At 46.7% G+C, this 20175-nt stretch overlaps 1 protein-coding gene and 1 long non-coding RNA gene across 3 annotated transcripts in view; one reads left to right on the top strand and one right to left on the bottom strand.

Moving 5' to 3' along the window:
- ASPHD2 (aspartate beta-hydroxylase domain containing 2) overlaps positions 1 to 10289 on the bottom strand; it is a 17662-nt gene extending 7373 nt beyond the window's left edge. The window contains exons 1-2 of one of the 2 annotated variants that reach the window (XM_074206182.1): positions 10082 to 10289; positions 3326 to 4440 (exon numbers count right to left, since the gene is read on the bottom strand). In XM_074206182.1, the coding sequence (XP_074062283.1) occupies positions 3326 to 4208 (883 nt within the window). In that variant the 5' untranslated portion in view covers positions 4209 to 4440; positions 10082 to 10289. Of the gene's footprint in view, positions 1 to 3325; positions 4441 to 9065; positions 9402 to 10081 lie in introns of those variants that run through there. The other variant, XM_074206183.1, reaches the window with a different exon arrangement.
- The window catches only part of LOC141501836 (uncharacterized), a 22965-nt gene continuing 12340 nt past the window's right edge, over positions 9551 to 20175 (top strand). The window contains exon 1 of the long non-coding RNA XR_012472316.1: positions 9551 to 9618. This is a non-coding gene — a long non-coding RNA (uncharacterized LOC141501836). The remainder of the gene's footprint in view (positions 9619 to 20175) is intronic.

Genomic DNA, 20175 nt, shown 5'->3' with positions numbered 1-20175 from the left:
GCTTCTCAGATTTTGAATATTTTTAATAAACTCTATGTCACAGGCATTCCTCTGGCCCTTGCCATAGAGTCCCAAACTACTGGCCTAGCCTTAACTCGTTATTCCTTTTTAGATATTTGTTTCAGCCAGACGAAACTGCCCTTTCCTTGCCTTTTTCATTTTGCCCAGTGTCATGCCTGTGTTTTTGCATCCCTCTTCTCTGGAATGCATTCTCTGGCTCTGGCTCGTGAAACCTGGCCTTTACTTCAGTGTCACCCTCAGGGGTCACCTTCCCCCTAGAGTCTTCCCTGGCTCTCAGGGCCCTGTCCCCCAACCCCTTGCAGGCAAGCTTTCTTTCCTCAGGATTAGCACTTGGCCTATTCTCCTTTACATTTAAGACACTTGTATCAAAGTTATTTGTATTCTTGCCCTTCTAATTAAACAGAAAGTCATCTTTTTTGTATCCTCAATACTGAGCACTCCCAGGGTCTTGTATATAGATTTCAGGTTTAATGAATTTACAGGGTTGTTTTTTTTTTTCATTTTTGCAAGGCAGTGGGGTTAAGTGGCTTGCCCAAGGCCACACAGCTAGGTAATTATTAAGTGTCTGAGGCCGGATTTGAACTCAGGTCTTCCTGACTCCAGGGCCGGTGCTCTATCCACTGTGCCACCTAGCCACCCCTAGGTTTACTGAATTTAATTGAATCATGCAATACCCCTCTTCAAAAATAATGCTTCCCCATTGACTGTGGTCCAAAGTCCTTAGAATGGCATTCAAGGCCGCTCAAACATCTTCTCTAATCTTATCTCATACAATTGCTCCCCTACAAAAAACCTCTGCATACTTCACCCTCAGTGAACCTTTAGCATTCTCACCTCATACTTTTCTCTTCTACCTGGAAAGACCTTCTCCCCCCCCCCCCCCCCCCACCACCACCACTTTCTTTACTCTGAATCCTACTGAATTTTCTACTCTAACTCCTGTTTTTGGTCCATAAAGCCATTCCTGACCAGTCCAGGACTATCCTTCCCCAACCTCTTATAATATTTAGGCTATGTTATGTCCCATTCACTCATACAGAATAGCACAGACTACCTTTTACAATTCCAAAAAAAAAAGAAAAAAGAAAAAAAAAGAAAATTCCATAAGGTTCCAATTTTCATGAGGCTAGTTAGTCCCCCTCCATCTAGACTAGAAGCTTTCTGGGCCACAGATTTGTCTGCATCTTCCCTTGTACGTTTTCTTCCCTCCTCTGCACTGTGCCCAAGGCTCTTGGAGGAAGGTGGCACCCAAGTGAGGTGTGTCCATAGATACTTAGAAGGCACACAATAGAAATACTCAGTATTTAATTGATATGGGAAGCTAGGTGGAACCCCAGTGCACCCTGGAGGCAGGAAGACTCATCTTTGTGAATTCAAATGTCACCCTAGCTACTTCCTAGCTATGTGACTGTGGGCAAGTCATTTAACACTGTTAGCCTCAGTTTCTTCATCTGTAAAATGAGCGAAAAAGGAGTAGTGGACAAGCTTGAGTTCAAATCATACCTCAGGCAGGAACCCCACACAACTGGTTAGCTCACTTTCACCAACTTCATTTTCCTTACTTATATAAAATGTGGGGACCCACTTCATAGAGTAGCTGAAGATTAAATGGGATAACATAGGGAAAGCACTTCACATTTTAAGGCCCTAATTAAAATGTCAAACTACTCTAGTATCTCTGCCAAGAAAAGCCCAAATGGGGCCATGAAGAGCCGAACATGACTGGAAAATCGCTTAATAACAACAACAAATTTGACTGATGTCTTCTCTTGGGTTTGAGAATTTAATTCTCAGGACAGCTAGGTGGTGCAGTGGATAGAGCACCGGCCCTGGAATCAGGAGTACCTGAGTTCAAATGCAGTCTCAGACACTTAACAATTACCTAGCTGTGTGGCCTTGGGCAAGCCACTTAACCCCATTGCCCTAAATAAATAACTTTTTTTTAAAAAAAGAATTTAATTCTCAAGAGTTCCTTTTAGCTGCTCATCTTCCCTCACTTTTTCCTAAAGTCAATAAACTAGAAACTTGGCTTCTGAAAGAAGCTTCCCTTTGCTCAGGCTTCCTTAGTATGCATCCCTTTCCAGGAATGTTAACAAGCCACATTGTCAATAGACAGTAAACTCCTTCCCCAGATGGCTGGGGAATGGGGTGTTCTGATTAATGACTATTTCTGGTTATTCTCAGTTATGGCACTTTGAAGAGCAATTTTTAGAGAATAGGAACAAGATAAGACTTGTCATGCTGTTTTCCCCCATTAAATTGTAAGCTCTCTGAGGGTAGGGACTATCTTGTGCCTCTTTTTGTATCTTCAAAGCTTAGCACAGGGCCTAGCACATAGTAGATATTTAATAAATATTTATTGACTGACTGACTGATTGATTGATAAAGCCATAGTCCTGATTCAGTATGGTGGGAGCTATGATTTCCTCAACTTGTGTTGGTACCCTTCCAAGGATAAAGATGATCACGCATGCCTCAATCTCCAAGAACTGCTGAGGCCCCAAAAACCCATCCCCTAGGGGTGTGCTCACTCACAATTAGTTTCTCCCACCTTAGCTAAGCTGATTCTTGGACAACACATGTACCATGCTTCACCAGGGTCCTATACTATGCTGGGCATAATGGATTTTCCCTTAATGAGTGAGAATTCACTAGAAGATTTTCAGGACCTCTGGATTCTCTCAAACTACACTTCTCTATATTCAGACTAGAATAGTGGACAGGCTTGGGTTCAAATCCCACCTCAAGCAGGAACCCCATGACTTGCCATGTTAGCTCATTTTCCTCAATCTCTGTTTACTTACTTATTTTTTATATTTTTTTTTTGCAAAACAATGGGGTTAAGTGACTTGCCCAAGGTCACACAACTTGGTAATTATTAAGTGTGTGGGGTTGAATTTGAACTCAGGTCCTCTTGACTCCAGGGCCAATACTCTATCTACTCTGCTGCCTCAGTTTACTTCCTTTTAAATTGTGGACACTCAACTTCTTAGAATAGTTGAAGAATAAATGGGATAACATAGGTAATGCATCTGGCAAATATTAAGGCACTAAATAAAAGCCACGAATGGCATTGTTTTTGTTGTTCCTCCTAGTACTAGAGCAAGGCGGATGCGTGACCCCAAAGATGATTTGATATTCCTGTTCTTAGTTGCTTCTTTGCATCTGCTCTTCCCCTGAGCAGCTTAGGACAGAACAGGAAATGCGAATAAGCACGTGTCTGGTAACTTGAACTTTCTCATTTGGATTTCTGATAAACACCAATCACAAACGTGCACCCCTCCTAGCCCAACAACGTACATACCTAAGTGGCATCGAATGCGGATATTGGTAGGTCCATAATGCTCTGTGATAACTGTGCCAGGGCTCAGAACTGAGATGCACGCATTCCCAAAGACATTGTTACCAATGCAGGTGCGAAGGCTTCCAAGCAAACGATACGTCCGTGGGCATTTTCTGCAGTTCCTGGGAACACACACACCCTGGTTCACCAAATAAAAGGTGAACCACTCCCCACTAGGGGTGCTGTTCATTTTCCATCCTTGTGGAAGGCTGCAGTTGGAGAAAGCTTTGTAGAGAGTCTCAAATTCACACAGAATGGTCTGGAAGTTGCGTTCCAACAGCTCCACATCATGTTTCTGTGCGTCTCGGGAGAAATAAGGAGTGGTGGGTAAGTCTGGTAAGAAGAAGACTTCTGGCTTCTGGATGGACGGCCGGCTATTCAAGTAGCGTCCTTGCTCGCGGATTCCCTTGTGGATCCTGCCCATGCCAGACCAGGAATATCGCTTTGCATATTCTTGCAAGTTGTGATAGAGTTTCTGGTTAAGCCCATCATTGTGGGTGCAACGCACGCACTCGGGTGACTGGCAATACACGTATCCGTTCTGTAGACCATTGACGTCTGCACTCTGCATGAGTGAATTCACAGTGACGTACGGCCGAGGTTGTTCCCGGCCTACGTGATAACAGTACCACACAAAGAGGACCAGCAGGCAGGCCACCGTCGTCAGCGCAGTGGTATCACAGTCCCGCACAGACTGGATGCCAGTGGCGATACAGTCCCGGAGTCCATCCAGTGACCAGCTCCAATCTAGGAGCCACGCCACAGACATTTTTGTGCAGCTGTTGTTAGATTGATGTTGTATGGTCAGGCGGATCCTCGGATGGCCCAAGGGCACCCACACCATGCAGGTCAGTAGAGATGAGGAGGGGGGGCTTAGGATGGGGAAGACATGGCTCTCTGGATGCTGCGACGGGCTTCATGAACAAACCCTGTTATTAGTGATCACATCTTCATTTCTGGCACAAGTCACTGCCAGGAGAGTGGGTAGGAGTTGATCTTTACCAGGCAAATAGTTGAGTTCCAGGTCTCCTTAGCTGGGACAAGTCATTCTGGGATATCCTTGAAGCCGCCTGAGTCTGGAAAAAATAAAGACCCAGAAGGATGATCGGTTTCCCATGAATGTCTGAAAATATAAGCTCCTCGATTAGATTGGATATTGTTGGGAAGGACCGATTTCTATTTCATAAAGGCTTAGTCTTCATTAAGTACAGTGCATCATGTACTTTATTAGACAGGCCTGGATTCCAAAGCTTCTCAGATAAAGGGCAGAGGGGGCTGCTTTAAAGGGAGCCCAAGTTTTGCTTTCTAAGATTAATTATAGGATCACAGAGCTGGAAAGGACCTCAGAGGCTGTCCACTCCGACCACTTACTTACAAGATAGAGAAATAGAGAACTCAACAAGCAAGATGACTCACCTAAGGTCAGCCAGCCACCAATGGAGCGAGGGGGGAATGGCTGAGCCTGACTCAGATCGAGGTTTGCAAACCTCTTTACCTCTGCTGTCACATCTGAGCCTCTTAAGACCCTTGTGAAGCAGAAGGGTCACTCTTATTCCCATTTTTATTTTAACCACGTTTGTTCTGTCTGACCTAGGTCATGATCATGCTTTTCTTTGGAATCTCTGAAAGAACAGCCAAGTCCTTAGACACATACACACACACACACACACACACACACACACACACACACACACACATCCAGATATATACATATATGTATATATGCATATATATGTATATGCATATATACATATATGTATATACAAATATATATCTATATAGATATATACAAATATAAATCTATTTACAGAGATATACATAAAAACAAAAACATCTAGAGATATATACACATATATACAAATATAAATCTATAAATAGAGATCTACCATTTATATTCAAATATACATCTATATAAAAATATACATATATATCCAAATATATATCCACATAGATATATATATACAAATATAAATCTATATAGAGATCTGCATTTATATACAAACATATCTATATTAAGATCTATGCACATATATATTATATATCTATACAGAGATATATAAATATAGCTCTACATATAGATATGCATATAGATGTATATATACACCTATGTATTTGTGAACACAAATATGTGCATATACCTAATACTACTACATGCATACATATACACATAGAACTGGAGATGTATAGAGAAAAATGCTGCTGTTGCCTCCCCCTCCCTTTAGGGCCACTCTGGCTAGCACACACCGACATTCAGTAAATGAGAAGTAACCATCAGAAGGCGATTTCTCCTGAACCCCAAGAGGTCTACCCTGTTGGCTGGATCCTGATGATGACAAGAAGATGTGAGCACTATGGATTTGCTAAGCAAAGTCATGACTAACAAACTTGGAGACAAAACAAAGCCCATCAGAGGGAATGATCCTTGGTCCCAGAAAGCTGCCTGTGTAAACAAGGAACTTCTCAAAACTGAAACTCTCGGGGCAGAAGTGTGTTTATTTTAGAACCAGAACAAATGAGATTTTTCTCTTGGAATGTAAGTTCCTTGGGGGGTGCGACTGTTTCCTACTTGATGTCCAGTGTACAGGTCCTGGTGCTTATAAGTCCTTGATTAGAGAACTGTGAGGCCTCAAGTCAACACTGGATGAATCCTCACTGATCCACCTTAGCCTTCAAATGTGCAGGTTTTTTCCTTTCAGATTTACAGAGAACAAAGTAGGAAAAGGTTCTTGATCATATTCTGCTTTCTTCCATGTTTGGGATGGATAAACAGTGAGCTAAACACAAGGTCACGAGCCAGTCAAAAATATTTATTAAGCTCCATGATATTTTTATTTCTAGGAGCTGTAAAATTGGGGAGATTAGGAAAGAGCAGAAGCTCTTATGGAATCAGACCAAAGATCTGGAGCTGGAGGGACCCTGGAGGTTATCCTCTCTAACCCTTTCATTTGACATTATCAGATATGGGAAAATATAGAAAAGTAAATATGAGATATTTGACTATTGAGTTCACCCAAAAGCCAATGGGCACAGACTTTCTTCCCATAAAAGCCAATGGCAGAGACTTTCATTCCAGGAGATTCTTAATGCTTTACTAGTTCTTCCTGAGATTATTGAAAAAAGAAAGAGGGAGGTAAAGAATGTTATATAATTAATGGGTGGAAACAAAGGTTTTGGGGGCCTCGGATGTCCTCCCCTAAACTCTCCTTCCCCCAGCCCTGCCCCCAACTCCCACTCCACAACTGCAGTTTGTTTCTCCTTTAGGGCAAGGAAGACAAATAAAGGTGAGGTTTTTTCATTTATGGATTTCTTTCCTGGAACTAAGGATTCCTGAAAATCATGTGTAGCCTACCTTACTAGCAATAAGGTACTTTAATCAAGAAGGGATCCTTTGGCTGAATCATAATGTCAATTTGGATTTCCAGTCTCTCTTTGGGAAAAGGGAAGCAATATTCTTAAAGACTATTATGTGAGAAAAAAGAATTTAACAGGTAGGCATGTATTAAGTAAAAAATCCATATTAGGTTCTCTAGTCATACAAGATACGGATAGAGCACTGCCCCGGAGTCAAGAAGATCTGAGTTCAAATTTAGCCTCAATCACTTACAAGCTGTGTGACCCTGGCCAACACATTTCATCCCTTTTGCCTCAGTTTTCTCATCTGTCAAAATGAGCTGCAGAAGGAAATGACAATCCACTGTAGTATCTTTAGCAAGAAAACCCCAAATGGGGTCATGAATAGTCAGATACTACTGAACAAATCACAAATGTTTCCATCAAACTTGATACAGAAACACATCAGCATGACCCTGGCCAACTCATTTCATCCTTCTTGCCTCAGTTTTCTTATTTGTCAAATGGGCTGGAGACGGAAATGACAACCCACTCTAGCTATTTTTACCAAGAAAGCCCCAGATGAGGTCACGCACAATCAGATACTATTGAACAAAACACAAACGCTTCAGTCCAACATGATACAGAAACACATCAGCAGAGATGTTGATCTGGTTCCCATCCATTAGCAAGTATGCCTACAAATGTGCTCAATTTACAGCTTTTTCCCCTCAAAAAGCAGGACCTTAGATATGCAGAGACAGGCTGAAATTATACACAAAGGATTGGAGGGAAGCAGAGACCAAGATCTCCAATTCTCTGCCCAGTGTTCTCCTCATCAGATCAGAAACAAGGACTTAGCATAACTATCAGTTATTCTGGGTGACTGGCCAACTTATGCTGTCAATAGTTGACCTTCCTATAATACTTTCAGCACATAAATTCTTATCTGATCATTACAGCAACACTGAGAGGAGAATATTATTATTCTCAACATGCAGATGAGGAAACTGAGGCTCAGGGTCAAGAAACTTGTCTGGGAACAAACCATCAGAGTCTGGAGCAGAATCTGAGCCTAAGTTTCTTGGAACTAATATGACTGAGTTCAAGGTTCCTGTTACTGAGTGGTGCTGCCTCTTCATTCCATGATAAACAGCTCATACCTTCAGTCTTTAATAACACACAGGGCAGAACAGGAGACAACATGAGAGACTTTTTTAAGAGTGGAAAGTAGGTAAGAAATGAGAATTCATCCTTCCTTTGGAAGGAAATAAGCATGTGCTAAGTTTTATCTGTCATGTCAGTCAATTATTACAAATATGAACCTTATTACAGCCCTGGGAGGTAAGTGTTATTACCCTGCCTATTTTTCAGAAGGAGAAACTGAGGCTGAGGCAGGACTGCCTAGCTAGAGGGGTCGCAGAGGTCAGAAGCAAATGAGATTAGATATTTGCTCCAAGGTCATGAGGTTCATAATAAATAACTAAACCAACACTCAAACCATGAGTCAATCTGAGGCTGGTCTGGCTTGTCTAGACTGGGCCCCCATCACTGGCCCAGGCCTGCAGAGAGGCTGCAGTTTAATCCAATCTCTGGCTGCCTCTCATGGAGCCTTTGGAAAATCTTTGCATCTCTCCGAGTGCTACAGTGTTTGGGCATGACAACAACAACGACTCACATTCACAGAGCATTTCACGGTTTACAAAGCACTTGGTTCACGACAACCTGTGAGGCAGAGAGTGTCAAGAGAGCGGCAAGATCATTCAACCTGCTTCCACCGATGAAGAAAAGGAGCCTCTGAGAAGTTAAGGGCTAGTCACTGGCATGGTTGGATTTCTGACGTCAAATTATTGTGTATCTGCGCTTAATAAAGGTGTGTGGCTGGTAACCACTGAGGCTAACTAGTGCCTTGTAGTTCAGGGAAGGCGGCAGTCCTGGAACCTTTTCCCCTCTGCTCACCTTGTCTGTAGCCTCACCTTCCCTTCAAATGGAGACTTGCATAGCTTTCAAAGCGATGGGTGGTCTCCACTCCTCCAAAAAAGCAGGATTCATTCAGAAACATGGATTAGGTACCTACTATGGGCCAAGACTTGGCTAGCTGTCAGGAGATTTACCTTCACTCTTTGAGCACCTACTATGTGCAGAGCTGGGGACCAAAGTAGCTGGAAGGGTTTGGCACTCACAGAGGTTGCATTCGAGCAGATATATTGTATTGACCAGAAGTTCCACATGACCTATGTGGGGAGGAAGGGCCCTTAAAAGACCAACCAGACATGGGAGCATAAAACTTGGGGCTAGGAGGGGTCTCAAAAGCTTTCCACACTGGAACCAAAATCTCCACTCTAACATAGCCGAGAGATGGTCAACTGACCTTAGTCTGGTGCTAGCCAGTGGGGGCCTCCCTGACCTCCCAAGGCAGCCTCTATTATACTATGGGCCGGCATTCATGGTTGGAAAGTTGTCTGTTCCATCTAGCCTATATCAGCCTCTTGGAATTTCCAATCACCAGATTCTGACCAAAGAGAACAAATTTAAGCTCTTGTGAAGACAGTCCTGAATGTTCTCCAGGCAAGGTTTTCCCAGGTCTGTCAAAGATCCTGTAAGGGTCTGGATCCAAGGCCGCTCGCCATGCTGGGTGCCTTCCTTTGGACACTCAAGAGCTTTTCAAGGCCCTTCCTCAAAGGTGATGATCAGAATGGAGCACCGATTGTGATGCCTCCGGACCAAGGCAGGGCAGAGAGCCACATCACACACTGACCCAAGCTAAACTCGCAGGGCATTCCAATGTCTGGGTTCTAGTTCTCTCTCTCTCTCCTTCTCTCTCTGTCTCTCTCTCATTTACCCCCCGACTGTCACTCTGAGCGCCGGCTCCAGGCCATTCTCCCATGTTTTTGCGGATGGGGAACGAGGTCCAGCGAGGATGGGTGAGCAGGAAGGGGGAGCGAGACCCCAGGTGGGGGTCGGGGCCCTCCGCCTCCCTCCAGGTGGGGGTCGGGGCCCTCCGCCTCCCTCCAGGTGGGGGTCGGGGCCCCCTGCCTCCCTCCTTCTAGGACCCGATGCCCCGGGCCGGGGTGCGCCGGGGGCATCGGCACCAGCTGGTTCTGGTCTCGGCCCGGGGCGGCCCGGCCAGGTGAGGCCCTTCCCCCATTCCCGGAGGCAGGAGCAGGGGGAGGGGGCGAGGAGGGGGCGGGGGGCGGGAACGAAGCCTGGGGGGGGGCAAAGAGGGGGAGGGGCAGGTGGGGAGGATGCTGGGAAAGGGGGGAAGGGCCGGGGTGGGGGAGGGGGATGGAGAGGGGGCGGGGGAGGGGGGGGGGAGGGGAGCGGCGGCCGGCACAGCCGGACCGCGGGGCCGGGGGCTCCTCTGCGCGCCCCCCGCCGCCCCCTTACCTGCGGCCGCGCCCCGGCTGGGGGGCTGCCTCCGCCCGCGGGCCTCCCGGCCTGGGGAGGGGGTGTCCGCGCCCCCTCCTCCGCCTCCCCCCGGGGACGCCTCCTCCGCGGCCGCCTGCGGCCCCGACCCGCCGCCGCTGCGCTGGCTCCGCGGAGCCGGCCGGGGGAGGGACCACAACTCCCACAAGGCTCCGCGCCGCGCCCGGGCGCCGATTGGAGGGCCGGGGCCGGGGGGCGGGGCCGAGGCGCGGGGGCGCGCGCTGCCGGGCGCGGGAGCGCGCGGGGCGCCTGGCCTGGGGGGCGGGGGAGGAGGGAGGCGCCGGGGCTGCACGTGGCCGGGGGCGTCGGCGCGAGGACCGGGGTCCCTGGAGGGCCGGGGGGCTCCCGAGCCCCGGGGAAGGGGCGTCTGCCCGGCCCGCCCCGGGCTCGCCTGAACCCCGCCTAGCGGGGCCTCACCCCCCACGGAGCAGGGGCCTCACCCCCCCCAGCAGGGGTCTCACCCCCCCACGGAGCAGGGGCCTCACCCCCCCCCAGCAGGGGTCTCACCCCCCCACGGAGCAGGGGCCTCACCCCCCCACGGAGCAGGGGCCTCACCCCCCCACGGAGCAGGGGCCTCACCCCCCCCAGCAGGGGTCTCACCCCCCCACGGAGCAGGGGCCTCACCCCCCCCAGCAGGGGCCTCACCCCCCCCCACGGAGCAGGGGTCTCACCCCCCCCACGGAGCAGGGGCCTCACCCCCCCACGGAGCAGGGGCCTCACCCCCCCACGGAGCAGGGGCCTCACCCCCCCCAGCAGGGGTCTCACCCCCCCCACGGAGCAGGGGCCTCACCCCCCCCAGCAGGGGCCTCACCCCCCCCACGGAGCAGGGGTCTCACCCCCCCACGGAGCAGGGGCCTCACCTCCCCACGGAGCAGGGGCCTCACCCCCCCAGCAGGGGTCTCACCCCCCCACGGAGCAGGGGCCTCACCCCCCCCCAGCAGGGGTCTCACCCCCCCACGGAGCAGGGGTCTCACCTCCCCACGGAGCAGGGGCCTCATCCCCCCCCAGCAGGGGCCTCACCCCCCCACGGAGCAGGGGTCTCACCTCCCCACGGAGCAGGGGCCTCACCCCCCCACGGAGCAGGGGCCTCACCCCCCCCCAGCAGGGGTCTCACCCCCCCACGGAGCAGGGGTCTCACCTCCCCATGGAGCAGGGGCCTCATCCCCCCCCAGCAGGGGCCTCACCCCCCCACGGAGCAGGGGTCTCACCTCCCCACGGAGCAGGGGCCTCACCCCCCCACGGAGCAGGGGCCTCAGCCCCCCCCAGCAGGGGTCTCACCCCCCCACGGAGCAGGGGCCTCACCCCCCCACGGAGCAGGGGTCTCACCCCCCCACGGAGCAGGGGCCTCACCCCCCCACGGAGCAGGGGTCTCACCCCCCCACGGAGCAGGGGTCTCACCCCCCACGGAGCAGGGGCCTCACCCCCCCAGCAGGGGTCTCACCCCCCCACGGAGCAGGGGCCTCACCCCCCCCAGCAGGGGTCTCACCCCCCCACGGAGCAGGGGCCTCATCCCCCCAGCAGGGGCCTCACCCCCCCCACGGAGCAGGGGCCTCACCCCCCCACGGAGCAGGGGTCTCACCCCCCCACGGAGCAGGGGCCTCACCCCCCCAGCAGGGGTCTCACCCCCCACGGAGCAGGGGCCTCACCCCCCCCAGCAGGGGTCTCACCCCCCCACGGAGCAGGGGCCTCATCCCCCCAGCAGGGGCCTCACCCCCCCCCACGGAGCAGGGGCCTCACCCCCCCACGGAGCAGGGGTCTCACCCCCCCACGGAGCAGGGGCCTCACCCCCCCACGGAGCAGGGGCCTCACCCCCCCACGGAGTAGGGGCCTCACCCCCCCACGGAGCAGGGGCCTCACCCCCCCCAGCAGGGGTCTCACCCCCCACGGAGCAGGGACCACTGTTGTTATCCCCATTTTACAGGTGAGGAACCGAGGCTGTGGGGAGCCATGTGCCTAGAGCCGCGGCTGCGAAGGGTCTGAGGGAGGACTTGAACTCGGGACTTCCGATTCTGGGTCCTCCCACGTCAGAAAGAAACAAAAGAAACGCAAAACCAACTTGCACACCCTGGGAGCCGCCTCGTTATTCCAGGAGACTAAGGGCAAGGACAGCTCTGTGCTGGTGTCCTCCCTTCTCAAGGAAGACCACCACATCGGGGAATGGGATGGGGGCCGTGCTCAGTCCCCAGCCTCACTGGCTCCTCCAGAGCCATCTGGGTCCAGGGACCACATAGGAGACGATCTGGAGGCTGGGCAGTGAGGGTGGAGTGACTTGCCCAAGGTCACACAGCTAATCAGTGTCCAAGGCCAGATTTGAACTCCGGTCGGTCCTCCCGACTCGAAGGCCTCTATCCACCTCCTGCTTGAAGAGTGAAGGACACTGCTCCGGCTTCCTTGTTGCTCAGTCCTTCAATGGTGTCCGACCCCTTGGGATCGTGGACCATGAAGCTCCGATACCGTCCGTGCGTTTTTCCTGGCAAAGCTACTGCAGTGGTTGGTTTGCCATTCCCTTCTCCAGCCGCCTCCCCCCAGGCTCCTAAATAGGGGCTTGAGAGGCCATGCTAGTCCACCATATAAGTGAGATCGAGCAAATTGCCTTTTTATAGCTTGTAGGCAACTAAGGGTGAATTAAGGAGGAAGGACCGCTGGTCAGCTCCTGGGCCCAGCTTTCTGTTCATAGAGCAGTCCAGAGCCTCTGAGCTGGGCGGGCCTCAGAGATGACTGAGTCTGTCCTTCCTCTGGAACCAGTCTTGAAAGCCTCTGAGCTGGTGGGATTTGAGAGATATGTGAATCTGTCCTGGAGAAGAAAGAAGGCTTAAGGGGGTAAAGGTAGGGGCATAGACAGCATCACCATCTTCATGTGTCAGGAGTGCTGCCTCATGGGAGGGGATGTATTCATGTACTCTTGCTTGACTTGGGAGCTCTGAATGAAGTCACAGGGTAGAAGGGACATCAGGATAAGCTTTCACAAAGTGAAATGGGCTAACTCAGGAGTTGATAGAATTTTTTTTTGTATTTTACAAGGCAATGGGATTAAATGACTTGTCCAAGGTCACATAACTAGGTCATTATTAAGTGTCTGAGGTTGGATTTGAACTCAGGTCCTCCCGACTCCAGGACCAGTGCTGTATCCACTGCATCACCTAGCTGCCCCACGTTAAAGGGATCTTTAGTTTAGAGATGGCCCTTTGGGACCATCCCTAGACATTTCCTCCATAACTCCCCTAACCGCTTTGACCTTGATATTGACTCTTCGATGGTGCCCTTTTACCTTTCCCCTTCCCATCCCCATTTCTGGAAGAGTAACCCACTATTAAATCATTCTGCCCTTATTCCTGGATGTTTGTGTGGTATTTTTCTCATTAGAATGTAATCTTGATGGCAGACACTTTCTGGTTTTTGGATTCACATCTTCTCTACCTACTCTGCACAATTCATATATTTTTTATTCATTTATTCAACTTTCTAATCTTACACTTGAGGAAATTGAAGTCTAAGGAGATAGGTCTTGCCCATAGTGAGTGACAGAGACAGGATGTGAGCTTTGATCTTTCACACTCAAAGTTCTTTCTAAAGCCACATGATCTCTGCAGATGCCCAGATGGCAGCTGGATGAGCTTCCTTGCAGAGGAGGATGGATTCTCATGCTTATCAGGGTTGAATCACAAGACCTCTAGATAGTCTTTAGAGTAATTAAGTAGCCCTAGATTCTGTGGCTAATTATGGGGAAAGCTCAAATCTCATTACTGATCTATCTGCTACAGGACTTAGGTTCTTCATTAGATACTCCATGCCCCAACTCTGTCCATTTTTTTCCTCTTTCTTTGAATCCCAATGTTTACTACAGTACCTAGAATGCAATAAGAGTTTAAACCCTTATTCACTGCAATCTTTTTTTTTTCTTTCTGTAAGGCAATGGGGTTAAGTGATTTGCCCATGGTCACACAGCTAAGTAAGTTTTAAGTGTCTGAGGTCGGCTTTGAACTCAGGTCCTCCAGGGCCAGTGCTCTGTCCACTGTTCCACCTAGCTGCCCCTTAAAATACTTACTGGCTGCTTATTACTTCTCAATGTTGATCCTATTGCCTCAGTTTTCTCCTCTAATAAAAGGTATTTTGGGAAGGCAGCTGGAAGAAGTAACAGTGCTCATACTTTGCTATAATTCACAGATAAGAAACCCACTATGGATTCATCCAGAAGGGTACAGTCATTGATTGCACAATATAGAATAGGAGCCCTTTCTTGACAAATAATTGGCATGAATTTCCTCTTCTGGGACTTCTCTAGGGAAATAAAGAGACAGCTGCATTAATGGATAAGAATGAGACTTGTCTGCTGTTCTGGTACCTTTGATGCTTAAGGAGACCCCTCCTCCAAATCCAAATACTTTGGGAGTTGCCATACTATCATTTCATAACATCCTAAGAGTTTGACTTGGTGTCACCCTATCATTTACAGAAGAGGAAACAGGCTCTAAGGGATTATAAAACTTAGCCAAGACCACATTAAGTTAATGCAGACCTTTATTCCTCTCCCTAGACAATCCCCAGCTACCCTCTAATGGTTTTTTTTAGTGTTTTTGTGTGCTTTTAAAAAACAGTCATTTATTTTCTCTCCCTCCCTCTTCCCCTCTTCCTATTTGCACAACAGAAACCCTTTCCTAAGTAAACCTTCATAACAAATATGCATAGTCCAACAAAACAAATTCCCACATTGGCCATGTCCCAAAATAAGTGTTTCATTCTGCATCTTAAATCCATCAGTCTTCTGGCAAGAGGTGGGCAAGTATGCTTTATCTCTGGTTCTCTAGAATAATGGTCTGTCATTTCGTCGATCACAGTTTCAAAACCTTTCAAAGTTGTTTTGATTTTCTTTATCATGTTTCTGTCATTGAATAAATTGTCCTCCTAGTCTTACTTCACTCTGCATCAGTTCAGAGAGGTCTTTCCAGTTTTCTTGGAAATTGTCTATTTCTTATGGTATAATGATACTACTTTCATATACCATAATTTGTTTAACCATTCCTCAATAATTTTTTGTTATGATGAAAACAGCAGCTATAATTATTTTTTTTTTTGGTACATATAGGTTCTTTTCCTTCTGGGATCATTTTGTGATATTATATGCTTAGTAGTGGTATCACTGGATCAAAGCCACAGTTCCTAATTGCTTTCCAGAATGGTGACACTAATTCACAGCTCCGCCAACAGTGCATTAGTGTCTTTTCCCACAGCTCCGCCAACATTTGCTATTTTCCTCCTTTGTTGCCTCTCCGGCTTCTCTGGCTTCCTTCAAGTCCCAGTAAAACCGTACCTTCTTTAAGAAGCCTTTCCCAATTCCCCTTAATGCTGGTGCCTTCATTCTGTTGGTTACCCCCAGTTTATTCTATACATAGCTAGCTTGTACTTAATCATTTGTTTTTTGTCTTTCCCATTAGACTATGAGCTTCTTGAAAGAGGGATTCATTTTGTTTCATTTTCTGTTTTGTTTTGTTTTTGTTATATCTTTGCATCTCCTTTGATTAGCATAGTTCCTGGGATTTAGTAGGTCCTTGAAAAATGTTTATTGACTGCCATGGAATCTCAGAGTTGATTTAATTTGTATTTCCTATTAGTGAATTAGAACTTTAATAAATACAATTATTGACTTGGATTTTTTCTCTGATTTTTAATTTTTTCTCTGATTATTAATTATCAATTTTAATGAACAATTATTAATTAGCAATTTTATCTATGATTATTAATTAGCACATGACTCTCATTTTTATAAATTCAAATCATTTTCTTATATATCCTGAAAATTAGATCCTTATCAGAAAAAACTGGCTGCAAAGATCATTCATTGCCCCCCAAATTGTCCATTTTCTTACCAATTTTAATTGCATTAATTTTATTTTTGTAAAAACAGAAATTTTATATATTAAAAACCTTTTGGGGTGCTAGGTGGTACAGTGGATAGAGCACCAGCCCTGGAGTCAGGAGGACCTGAGTCCAAATCTGGCCTCAGACACTTAATAATTACCTAGTTGTATGGCCTTGGGCAAGCCACTTAACCCCATTTGCCTTGTAAAAAAAAACAAAAAAAAAACCCAAAACCTCTCATTTTATTTTCTGTGAACTTCTCTAGCATTTGTTTGGTTATGAACTCCTCCCCATTCTCAGGTTAGCAAGATAATTTCTCCTTTCTCTTGCAATTTGCTTATGTTGTTACCTTTTGTGTATAAGTCATGCACCTATTGGAGTTTATTTTAGTATATGGTATGAGATGACTGTTTATATCTATTTTCTGCCAGTCTGCTTTCCACTTTTTCCTAGTTTTGTCAAGCAACTGAGTTACCTCAATAACTGGGTTATTCTCTACAAATTTAAATAGTTGCTGGAAAAAAAAAAACCAGTCAGTCTTTTGCAAAATCTGAATTCACTCCTGAGTCTAACTGATTTCTTTTTAGACTACCTTACGTTCTGTCTGAGTCATTCTTGGCAATAAGAAGACAAATCCAGAACTGGGCCTTTTTGTTTCTCTTAGGAATAATTTCTTGGGTCATAGCATCATCAAGCTAGAACTAAAATGTATCTCAGAAGCTATCAGTTCCAAACTGAATTTGTATTTTACAGAAAACATACCCAGGGAGGTTGTGATTTGCCCATAATTATCCAAGCAAATGTTGAAAACAGGATTGAACTAAGGTGCTGTGACTCTAGGATCAATATTTTTTTTTGCTATACCATACTAACTTCTCAGTTTTATGGAGGAAGTTTAATGTATAGTTTAGCAGAACTGATAAGAGAATCCTCCTGGGTTGTTGGACATGAGCACTTTCCGTGAAGCTATGCTTGTATTCTAGCCCCTTCCAGAACAATACATACATTAGCCTTTTGCTAAAGGACATGTTTAAAAGAGGAAAGCAGTTCCTTTGGTCCCTGCCCCTGGGAGATGTCAAAGATGCTCGACAACTTATTCAGAAGACCATTCCCCCCCCCCCCATACCCCCACACCCCAATAGGGATCTATAGAAAAGCTTCTCCTACCTCATTTAGAAGCACACAGCTTAGGGGATTTAGCAGCTTTCTTTTGCACATTTAGCAAGAGAAATATGAGGATTTCTCTCCTCTTTCCTTCCATCCCACTACTGATGTCAGCTAAAATCGGAGTGGAGTAACAATATATGCTTGCTTAGAAGATATCCAGGCTGGGTTTGAGCTTCCCATCTGCCTCTTCTGTTTCTAGCTTTAGAGATAAGCTCATGATTTAAGGACTCTGGAATTTCTAAGTCAGTGCAGGCTGCCCAATGGGGGATGTTTTATGTTACTTTACTTCTTTTTGGAGCAAAAGTCAATCACTTCCAGGAAGTTACTCAACTGAAAGGACTAAGAGAACCCAAACAATACCTTGGATGTTCAATAGATATGGACCTTGAAAGTTGGACAGTGCAGACCTGAGGTGAAGGCTAAATATCTATCTACTGTTCCACAAAATTGTCTTTCCTCTCTGGAACAGTATTATTGGTGGTGGGATAATGTTTTAACAGAACTTTGGTGTTTTAAACACCACTTTTGTGGTGAAAGAAGTGAATAGTCCCCCCTTACCTGATCTCTATTCTGTACCATGAATAATTGTTATGGAAGAGACTCTCCTTTTGAAGGAAGACTCTATATGTGAGCCATATCTAAGCTTCACTATGGAGATTTTCCCTGGAATCTCAGGGTGAGAGTATAATGAGCCCAACGAGAAAAGCTTGAAACCTCAGAAGTTGGGGACCACTAGGCTCCTTAAGAAGATGAAGAACCAGCCCAGGTAGGAAAAAAAAGACCAAGCGAACTAAAACTTTCATGCCAATTAGTAATGACATCAGCCAATGAATGGCCACAGTACTTCCAGCCTAGACAAGATAGGAAGACCAAGCCTCAGAAACCAAACCAAACCCTCATTTTGGGATCAAGCTCCCTCAGGATGGAACCTGGCTCATGTGAGTTCTTTCTAGGAAGGATCACTTTTTTCTGGGAGCCCATCCCAGCCGTGGGAAAACAATAGGATTTGTTGGGTGGATGGTTCAGACTTGAGTCATACAACTGAGACTAACTGATATATCATGGGACAAATGAAAAAAATCCACTGGAAATTTGCCTCATGTGCCCTTGGAAAAGATTCTTTATATCCTTGGGGAGAAACTCATTTTTTTAACTCTTCACTATTCCTGAAAGAGATTCTCTATGACAAATATGTGTGTGTGGGGGGTGGGGATGGAATCTCAGTAAAGATTAGAGGCCCTAGAAATGGGGAGCTCTTAGAAACTCCACAATTAACTGTCCAGCACTGATCATCCTTGAGCAGATCAGGAGCTCCCCCTGCAGGACAGATTTGGGCAAGATGATAGATTGCAGGAACTCCATATGGCAGCCTCTGGAGCCACCTCTAGTTTGGTGGAAAGGAAATGTTGCATGACATATGACTTCTTCTTTATTCTTTAAGATGGCTTCTTTCTTATTTTTTTTATTTTTTTCTTAAGTCAGTGGGGCTAAGTGGCTTTCCCAAGGCCACACAGCTAGGTCATTATGAAGTGTCCAAGTTCAAATTTGAACTCAGATCCTCCTGACTCCAGGGCCAGTGCTCTATTCACTGCACCACCTAGCCGCCCTCTTAACTCTTTTTAATCAGTTAACAAGTTTTTATTTTCTCCCCTATGTTCTCCCCATCCCCATTGTAAAAAGAGAGAGAGAAAACAAAACCCTTATAATAAACCAAAAAATATCACAACTTTATTTATCTCAGTTGTCTCATCTGTAAAATGGGGATAATAATCTATTTTGTAGGGTTGTTGTAAGAATCAAATGTGATATATTTGTATATTACTTAATTCTGAGAGGGACACATAGTGGACATTTAATAAATCCTTTTTTTCCTTCCCTCCCTCCCTTCCTTCCTTCCTCCCTCCATTCCTTCCTTCCTTCCTTCCTTCCTTCCTTCCTTCCTTCCTTCCTTTTCTTCCTTCCTTTTCTTCCTTCCTTCCTTCCTTCCTTCCTTCCTTCCTTCCTTCCTTCCTTCCTTCCTTCCTTCCTTCCCTTCCTCCTTGCCTTCCTGTCTTCTTACCTGCCTTCTTTTATCCTTCATTCTTTTCCTTTTTTCTTTTCTTCTTTTCTTTTTTTATTTCCTTGTCCTACGATCTAATGTAACCAAAGGTATAAAACAACACTGCCACAAAATTGGTGCCTCCTCCTTAGGATTTCTTAGCTTTCCCAAAGGCCAATTCTATGTCCTTAAAGAAGGTTTTTCTTTTCTACCCCATCAGCCAAAATCAATACATAAACATTTATTGGGCATCTGCTCTCTGTCAGACACTGAGTTTACAGGTGCCAAGGTGAAACAGAACTTGCCCTCAGGGAGCTTGCATTCTACCAGAAGAAACAACCTGCACACCTCGAAGCATATGCAGACTATATGGTCTCTTTCTTTTCTATCTTCCTGGGTGAGAGCTGCTATGGATGACAGATTCAGTGCTGAAAGGGTCCCCAGTACCCAATTAGTCCAACTCCATCATTTTACCAAAGAGAAAAATGAGCCGTGGTGAGCAAAGGTCATTTAGGGAGTCTGGGGCAGAGCAGGGATTCAGATTCACCTTCTTTGACTTCTGAGCCAGTGCACATTTACCTGCGCTGCCCCCTGCTACCTATCCTGTGGTGAAATGCCCATACTGTGGACACTGAACAGCTGTTGTCTGCCAACAGGCTTGCTTCATTCTCAAATGTCAATGTCTATTCTGATTTATGTTTACATGCTGTATATCTCCACCATTCCTCCAGTGTAATGCAAGCTTTTGGAGGGCAGGAGGGGCTTTTCATTTTATTTTTGCATCCCCAGGGCATAGTCCAAAGAAAGTGCTTCTTAAATGTTCTCTGGGGTCCAAACATTTATGCATCTTCAAAATAAGGTTGAATTCTGTTCTAGTGATTAAAAAGATGAAGACAAAGGAGGCTGAAAAGCATCTGATTTTGACATTGGGCTAATGTGGGACCAGTGTAATAAATGGCAGACTCAATATGTGAGTTCAGACTACCATGATTCC

Source organism: Macrotis lagotis, chromosome X (genome assembly GCF_037893015.1).
Source record: "Macrotis lagotis isolate mMagLag1 chromosome X, bilby.v1.9.chrom.fasta, whole genome shotgun sequence".
Taxonomy (NCBI): Eukaryota; Metazoa; Chordata; class Mammalia; order Peramelemorphia; family Peramelidae; genus Macrotis; species Macrotis lagotis.
The sequence above is the reverse complement of the archived record's forward strand: the minus strand, read 5'-3'. Positions and strand labels throughout refer to the sequence as shown.